Source organism: Clinocottus analis, unplaced genomic scaffold, assembly GCF_023055335.1.
Source record: "Clinocottus analis isolate CAN_PGR_092001 unplaced genomic scaffold, fCliAna1.0.p SCAF_31, whole genome shotgun sequence".
In the NCBI taxonomy this organism is placed as follows: domain Eukaryota; kingdom Metazoa; phylum Chordata; class Actinopteri; order Perciformes; family Cottidae; genus Clinocottus; species Clinocottus analis.
Window position 1 is genome coordinate 1,128,843 of NW_027176054.1, and position 8,571 is coordinate 1,137,413.

At 41.1% G+C, this 8,571-nt stretch overlaps 1 protein-coding gene across 1 annotated transcript; it reads left to right on the top strand.

Moving 5' to 3' along the window:
• si:ch211-69b7.6 (neuroblast differentiation-associated protein AHNAK) lies at nt 1-8,549 on the top strand. Its single transcript, XM_068595579.1, has 5 exons — nt 1-3,276; nt 5,293-5,549; nt 6,556-6,605; nt 6,713-7,033; nt 8,513-8,549. Exons 1-5 carry the CDS (start codon nt 27-29, stop codon nt 8,547-8,549), a joined length of 3,915 nt encoding a protein of 1,304 aa, XP_068451680.1. The 5' UTR covers nt 1-26.
• Nucleotides 8,550-8,571: the final 22 nt, after the last annotated feature.

An 8,571-nucleotide genomic window follows, 5' to 3' on the forward strand; every position in this document is an offset into this window, starting at 1 on the left:
TTGACGGCAATCTGAACCTTCCGCCTATGGGTGTCGGGTTTAATGGGAATGCTCGAAGTGGAGCTCAGGTACCAAGACTGAAAGTCGATGCTAGAAATCCAGAGTTTAACGCTCCAGACTTCCACTTGTCCGGAACATTACCAGAGGGCTCAAACGCTACAGCTGGTATACAACTGCCAAATACTGATAGTCCGTCGGTTGACTTGACAATGCCAAATTTACAAAGACCTCAAATTGGACTGGAAAGCAACAGAACTTTGAGAGCTCCAGAAATGGGTCTAGACTTACAAGGTTCAGATGTAAGTTCTCCTGACATGGGGATCCACTTTAATGGGGGAAAGATCACTGGTCCATCCTTTGACACCGGCGTTGACAGAACAACCGAAATGCCCAAATTCAAACTGCCAAACCTGGGCCTCTCTGGACCTTCTTTCCGTGGTCCAGAAGGTGAGTTCAAGACACCAGATGTAGGAACCCCAGATGGTCTCTCAGGTAAACTCGGTCTCAATTATTCCAAGAGACTGAAAAATCCAGATCTTAATCCGGACAATCCTTCCGGTTATGTCGAGTCACCTAACCTCAAGTTGTCTGGGAGATCTCCTGACTTAGACTTAGACATGCCAGGTGTTGATGCATCACAGCTTCGTATACATGGGCCAAACATTGACATGCCTTCAGGAAAAGTCAAAATGCCACTTATGAAACAAAGGGATTTAGATGTTGATAACCCATCTGGTAAATTACCTCTGCCCAAATTTGGGTACTCAGTTCAAGGAGAAACTGATGTTGAAACACCTGACTTAAGTCTCAAAACACCAAAGATAAAGGGTGGGATTCATGCACCCAATGTAAATCTACCCAAAGCTGACCTAAGAGGACCAGATCTAGCCTTTGGCATTCCATCGGTTGACACTAAAGTTCCATCTGGAAAATACAAAGCTCCAAAGTTCAAAATGCCCGAATTTGATTTACCAGACATTCAAGTTCCTGGTTTTAATGGAGATTTGAAGGGACCACATGGTGAGTTAAGGACTCCTGACTTTGATCTCTCAGCTCCAAAATTCAAAGGAGCTTTTGGCTCCCCAGATTTGAATTTGCCGAAAGGACCAAATTTAGACATAAAATCACCAGATCTAAATCTTAAAGCTCCAAAGATCAAGGGTGGAATTGATGCCCCTGACTTGGACTTACCAAACATGGACTTCAAATCACCTGATCTTAATTTCTCAAGCCCCAAACTTAGTGGTGGAATAAATGCACCAGACATAAACATGCCCAAGGTTGACCTCAAAAGCCCAAAGCTGGACCTGAATACCCCAAAGCTCAACTTAGACATACCATCAGGTAAAATGAAAATGCCAGAGCTTCATTCTCCAGACTGGGATGTTAAAGCTCCTTCGGGCAAATTGAAAATGCCAAAATTCAATCTTTCAGGTATAAAGGGACCAAATATGGACATAAACACAGATCTCAAAGCTCCAAAGATAAAAGGTGGAATTGATGCCCCTGACTTGGACTTACCAAATATGGACTTCAAAGCTCCAAAGTTGGATGTGAATGCTCCAGATGTCAATCTTGGTTCACCCAAAGCAAAGTTTAAGATGCCTAAATTAAAGATGCCTGAATTTAGTCTTCCAAACCTAAAAGGACCTGAGCTTGATGGCAATTTGGATGGTCCAAACTTCAATGTTGATGCACCCGATCTCAACCTTAAAGGTCCTAATGCTGATTTGGGAATGCCAGATTTAGATATTTCGGGTCCATCAGGTACATTCAAAAAGCCAAAGTTTGGCCTGCCCAATTTTGGGCTTTCTGGTCCAAAGTTGGATGGCCCTAACTTGGACCTCAAGGCACCTGATCTAGATATGTCTGGTCCCAATCTCAGTGGTGGATTAAATGCTCCAGACATAAACATGCCCAAGGTTGACCTCAAAAGCCCAAAGCTGGACTTTAATACCCCTAAGCTCAACATGGACATGCCATCAGGTAAAATGAAAATGCCAGAGCTTCATTCTCCAGACTGGGATGTTAAAGCTCCTTCGGGCAAATTGAAAATGCCAAAATTCAATCTTTCAGGTATAAAGGGACCAAATATGGACATAAACACAGATCTGAAAGCTCCAAAGATAAAAGGTGGAATTGATGCCCCTGACTTGGACTTACCAAATATGGACTTCAAAGCTCCAAAGTTGGATGTGAACGCTCCAGATGTCAATCTTGGTTCACCCAAAGCAAAATTTAAGATGCCTAAATTAAAGATGCCTGAATTTAGTCTTCCAAACCTAAAAGGACCTGAGCTTGATGGCAATTTGGATGGTCCAAACTTTGATGTTGATGCACCCGATCTCAACCTTAAAGGTCCTAATGCTGATTTGGGAATGCCAGATTTAGATATTTCTGGTCCATCAGGTAAATTCAAAAAGCCAAAGTTTGGCCTGCCCGATTTTGGGCTTTCTGGTCCAAAGTTAGATGGCCCTAACTTGGACCTCAAAACACCTGATCTAGATATGTCTGGTCCCAATCTCAGTGGTGGATTAAATGCTCCAGACATAAACATGCCTAAAGTCGACCTCAAAAGCCCTAAGCTGGACTTTAATACCCCAAAGCTCAACTTAGACATGCCATCAGGTAAAATGAAAATGCCAGAGCTTCATTCTCCAGACTGGGATGTTAAAGCTCCTTCGGGCAAATTGAAAATGCCAAAATTCAATCTTTCAGGTACATTACCAAAAGGACCTAAAATGGACATAAACGCAGATCTGAAAGCTCCAAAGATAAAAGGTGGAATTGATGCCCCTGACTTGGACTTACCAAACATGGATCTTAAAACTCCCAACTTTGATGTAAACGCTCCAGACGTTAACATTGGTTCACCCAAAGGAAAATTTAAAATGCCCAAATTCAAAATGCCCAAATTTAAGTTCCCCAGCCTTAAAGCACCAAAAATTGATGGAGACTTTGATGGCCCAGATGTTGATGTAAATGTACCCAAAGTCAACCTCAAAGGTCCTAATGCTGATTTGGGAATGCCAGATTTAGATATTTCTGGTCCATCAGGTAAATTCAAAAAGTCGAAGTTTAACCTGCCTGATTTCGGGCTTTCTAGTCCAAAGTTGGATGGCCCTAACTTGGACCTCAAAACACCTGATCTAGATATATCTGGTCCCAATCTCAGTGGTGGATTAAATGCTCCAGACCTAAACATGCCCAAGGTTGACCTCAAAAGCCCAAAGCTGGACTTTAATACCCCAAAGCTCAACATGGACATGCCATCAGGTAAAATGAAAATGCCAGAGCTTCATTCTCCAGACTGGGATGTTAAAGCTCCTTCAGGCAAATTGAAAATGCCAAAATTCAATCTTTCAGGTATAAAGGGACCAAATATGGACATAAACACAGATTTGAAAGCTCCAAAGATAAAAGGTGGAATTGATGCCCCTGACTTGGACTTACCAGATATGGACTTTAAAGCTCCAAAGTTGGATGTGAACGCTCCAGATGTCAATCTTGGTTCACCCAAAGCAAAGTTTAAGATGCCTAAATTAAAGATGCCTGAATTTAGTCTTCCAAACCTAAAAGGACCTGAGCTTGATGGCAATTTGGATGGTCCAAACTTCAATGTTGATGCACCCGATCTCAACCTTAAAGGTCCTAATGCTGATTTGGGAATGCCAGATTTAGATATTTCGGGTCCATCAGGTACATTCAAAAAGCCAAAGTTTGGCCTGCCCAATTTTGGGCTTTCTGGTCCAAAGTTGGATGGCCCTAACTTGGACCTCAAAACACCTGATCTAGATATGTCTGGTCCCAATCTCAGTGGTGGATTAAATGCTCCAGACATAAACATGCCCAAGGTTGACCTCAAAAGCCCAAAGCTGGACTTTAATACCCCTAAGCTCAACATGGACATGCCATCAGGTAAAATGAAAATGCCAGAGCTTCATTCTCCAGACTGGGATGTTAAAGCTCCTTCGGGCAAATTGAAAATGCCAAAATTCAATCTTTCAGGTATAAAGGGACCAAATATGGACATAAACACAGATCTGAAAGCTCCAAAGATAAAAGGTGGAATTGATGCCCCTGACTTGGACTTACCAAATATGGACTTCAAAGCTCCAAAGTTGGATGTGAACGCTCCAGATGTCAATCTTGGTTCACCCAAAGCAAAATTTAAGATGCCTAAATTAAAGATGCCTGAATTTAGTCTTCCAAACCTAAAAGGACCTGAGCTTGATGGCAATTTGGATGGTCCAAACTTCAATGTTGATGCACCCGATCTCAACCTTAAAGGTCCTAATGCTGATTTGGGAATGCCAGATTTAGATATTTCTGGTCCATCAGGTAAATTCAAAAAGCCAAAGTTTGGCCTGCCCGATTTTGGGCTTTCTGGTCCAAAGTTAGATGGCCCTAACTTGGACCTCAAAACACCTGATCTAGATATGTCTGGTCCCAATCTCAGTGGTGGATTAAATGCTCCAGACATAAACATGCCTAAGGTCGACCTCAAAAGTCCAAAGCTGGACTTTAATACCCCTAAGCTCAACTTAGACATGCCATCAGGTAAAATGAAAATGCCAGAGCTTCATTCTCCAGACTGGGATGTTAAAGCTCCTTCGGGCAAATTGAAAATGCCAAAATTCAATCTTTCAGGTATAAAGGGACCAAATATGGACATAAACACAGATCTGAAAGCTCCAAAGATAAAGGGTGGAATTGATGCCCCTGACTTGGACTTACCAAATATGGACTTCAAAGCTCCAAAGTTGGATGTGAACGCTCCAGACGTTAACATTGGTTCACCCAAAGGAAAGTTTAAAATGCCCAAATTCAAAATGCCCAAATTTAACTTTCCTAGCCTTAAAGGACCTAAAATTGATGGAGACTTTGATGGCCCAGATGTTGATGTAAATGTACCCAAAGTCAACCTCAAAGGTCCTAACGCTGATTTGGGAATGCCAGATTTAGATATTTCGGGTCCATCAGGTAAATTCAAAAAACCAAAGTTTAACCTGCCTGATTTCGGGATTTCTGGTCCAAAGTTGGATGGCCCTAACTTGGACCTCAAAACACCTGATTTAGATATGTCTGGTCCCAATCTCAGTGGTGGATTAAATGCTCCAGACCTAAACATGCCTGAAGTCGATCTTAAGAGCCCAAAACTGGACTTTAATACCCCAAAGCTCAACATGGACATGCCATCAGGTAAAATGAAAATGCCAGAGCTTCATTCTCCAGACTGGGATGTTAAAGCTCCTTCGGGCAAATTGAAAATGCCGAAATTCAATCTTTCAGGTATAAAGGGACCAAATATGGACATAGACACTGATCTTAAAGCTCCAAAGATAAAAGGTGGAATTGATGCCCCTGACTTTGACATGCCTAAAATGGGCCTCAAAGCTCCCAAAATGCCACAATTGAAAATGCCGAAAATGAATCTACCAAACCTAAAAGGACCGAAGTTTGATGGGAACTTCGATGTCCCTGACATCGACTTCAATGAACCCAACATCAACCTCAAAGGGCCTAAAACTGACTTTGAAATGCCAGATGTTAGTTTGGATACCCCATCTGGAAAATTTAAAAAGCCACATTTGAAAATGCCTGATGTGGGGTTTTCTAGTCCCAAGTTCGATGGCCCAAACTTTGACTTCAAGTCACCAGATTTTAATGCCAAATTGCCAAAAGGACCAAATTTGAATTTAAAGTCAGACTTTAAAACTCCAGATTTGAATCTTAAAGCTCCAAAATTGAAAGGTGGAATCGATCTCCCCAAATTGGGATTACCAAAAATGGACCTCCAAGCTCCCAAATTAGATATGGAAACTCCCGACATGGGTTTCCCTGATTTAAATTTAAAAAAGCCAAGGATCCCCAATGTTGATATAAATGGGCCTGACTTAAATATCCCAAATGTAGATGTCAATGGTCAAAAAGGAACATTTAAAATGCCAAGTATAAATACACCAGACCTCAGTCTCTCTGGACCTAAGGCAAAACTACCAGACATGAGTCTTTCAGGACCTAAACTGAAAGGCCCTGGTCTAAATATGCCAGATTTGCACTTGCCGGACACTAGTTTTAAATCTCCCAACCTGGACCTCAATGCAAAACGTCCTGATCTCGGGATAAATGGTAACTTTACTGGCCCTGATGTCAAAGGAGGACTTGGAGGTCCAGACTTTGGCATGAATGTTCCCTCAGGAAACATCCAGGTTCCTCAAACTGATTATGACAGAACGCTCAAACTCCCTAACTTCAAGACGCCTCAGTTTGCAGGTCCAGACATTAACGGGGTAGGGCCTGATATTGACTTTGGTGGATCTACGAGACCGACAAATCTGGATTTTTCTCCTCCAAATGCAAAACTGAACATGAAACCGCACGCACAGTTGATAGGGGATTTCACCGGTCCAAATGTAAAGGCTACAAACATGCAGCTCAGATCTCCAGATCTGAACATTGATGACCTGTCACCTAATTTCAGAGTACCTTCTTATAGTAATCGCAGATCAGACATTCCAGGGGTGAACATGAGAATGCCCGACCTGGACGTAGACGGAGACGTCCGACTTCGTCACACTGACAGACATCCAACTACACATCAAGTGAGGTCCAGCTACCCTCAGGTGGACGCTGGTTTCGACCAACACGTTAATTTCAACCATTCGGATCTCAACATTGATGATTTCACGGGAAAGGATTATGTCCTTAGATCGAGAGGTTCAAATATCGACGCTCAGGCGCCACGCGGCTACGGACAGATGATCTCCCCGTCAGGTCGTAAGATTGACATGAGGGACCCCAGACAAACAAATACTATGCATGCTGGTACCATTGATATGCATGCAATGCAGCAGAGAGCCATGCAGCAAAGAGCCATGCATCAGAGACCCATGCAGAAGAGTCCGATGCAGCAGAGACAGATGCAGAAGAGTCCGATGCAGCAGAGGCAGATGCAGCAAAGACAGATGCAGCAGAGTCCGATGCAGCAGAGTCAGATGCAGCAGATGCAGCAGAGACAGATGCAACAGAGGTCGATGCATTCGGCAACTTTGCCACATTTATCTCAAGATCCAAGAATACGAGTCCCCGACCGCTCAAGCGAATACTACATCACTTCTTTTTCCCACCAAGAGCAAAATCAAAGAATGCCAAACCAGAAGTACAACACACATGGGGGTCCTGACTTTCGTCCGCGAAATGTGGACCTCGAAGTCCCAGCGAGAAGTTACCAAAAAGGGTCATTTTTATCCAACCTCATGTAGGTTCAAACTGCTTCCAGCTGCACAATGTGATGGGTTTTGAATGTGCTTATTCTATTTGGTTTGTATGTTTATTGGATACACTTATTTAAGTCTGTTTTGCGTGTTTGTATATAAAAACCAATGTTGTTGCTTCGTAATGATGAGTCCTCCTTTACGATGCAGCATTCTTTCACTTGTTTTACATTTTGTAATTTGTACTATGTTGTACTTGACAAGAAGGTATTATTTCTCTTGTATTATTAAGAGTATTATCTACATTTAAGTTTTTGTTTTGCCTGCCAAAATCTCCTAATTTTCTTTGCAGTTTACCGCGGTCTAGCTTTTTTGTGTACTAATTAGATCAAACTATGTCAATTATGTTGTTATATATTATCAATGTAATGTTAACATATCCAAAGTTGTGCATATGTTTATATAATGTCAATATTTTAAAAACTCAATTTATTTTTGTATTCATATATATATACAGTTTATAGTTGAGTTTATATCATTTTTATAACCATTTGTGCTTCAACACAGTTTTGTTTCAACATTTTTAAGCCATATTATAATGATAAAGAAATTATTTAAGATGACTGTATATTCTAAACCCTGACCAGCTGTTTTAGAGGTGATCATGAAGCTGTTAAAATGGGTTATTATGGGAAGACTTCATATTATTTTATTGTTTTGTACAAAATAATAAACAAAAGAATTGTATATTATTTGTTTCCTGATTAATTTTCTCAAAACATAATTAAAGTACAAAAAGTAAAAGTACTAACTATGCGTTATACATGGCCCATTTCAGGGTCTCACACATTACATCATTAGAATAATGTTTATCACTTTAATGTTTTTTATTACTTTACGTATATCCTGCAAGGTAACATGACCTTTAAATATTATTACATCATCTTTTTTTAATTGATTTATATTTTATGAATCTAAAAAGTTGTCAGACAAAAGTAGTGCAATCACAAGTACAATATGTATCTCTGAAATGTAATAGATTAGTAGATAGTGGCAATAAATGGAAAATACTTCAAGTACCTTAAATTTCTACTTTAGTACAATACCTGAGTTAATTTACTTCCATTCGACCACTGACAATAACCATTTAAAATGTTAACGTATCCTTGTGAGTGTTGCATTAATACATAATTAAATATGATCCTTTAAGGAACATGTTGTTTTAAAATCTTCATCATCGTTCTTGAACAATCCGGCCTGAGGTTTTGTGAGGAACTTCCCCCTCCGGCCGCTAGGTGCCGCCACCGTTGTCGCAACGGTGGCGGCACCTAGCGGCCGGAGGGGGAAGCCGGCC

What these genes read in the sequence shown, in the direction of transcription:
- si:ch211-69b7.6 (XM_068595579.1), top strand. Translation starts at nt 27, where the DNA reads ATGGGTGTCGGGTTTAATGGGAATGCTCGAAGTGGAGCTCAGGTACCA. An exon ending in CTGACTTTGAAATGCCAGAT is followed by an intron (nt 5,550 to 6,555) that starts GTTAGTTTGGAT and finishes ACCTGGACGTAG; the next exon opens with ACGGAGACGTCCGACTTCGT. An exon ending in CAGAGACAGATGCAACAGAG is followed by an intron (nt 7,034 to 8,512) that starts GTCGATGCATTC and finishes TCCGGCCGCTAG; the next exon opens with GTGCCGCCACCGTTGTCGCA.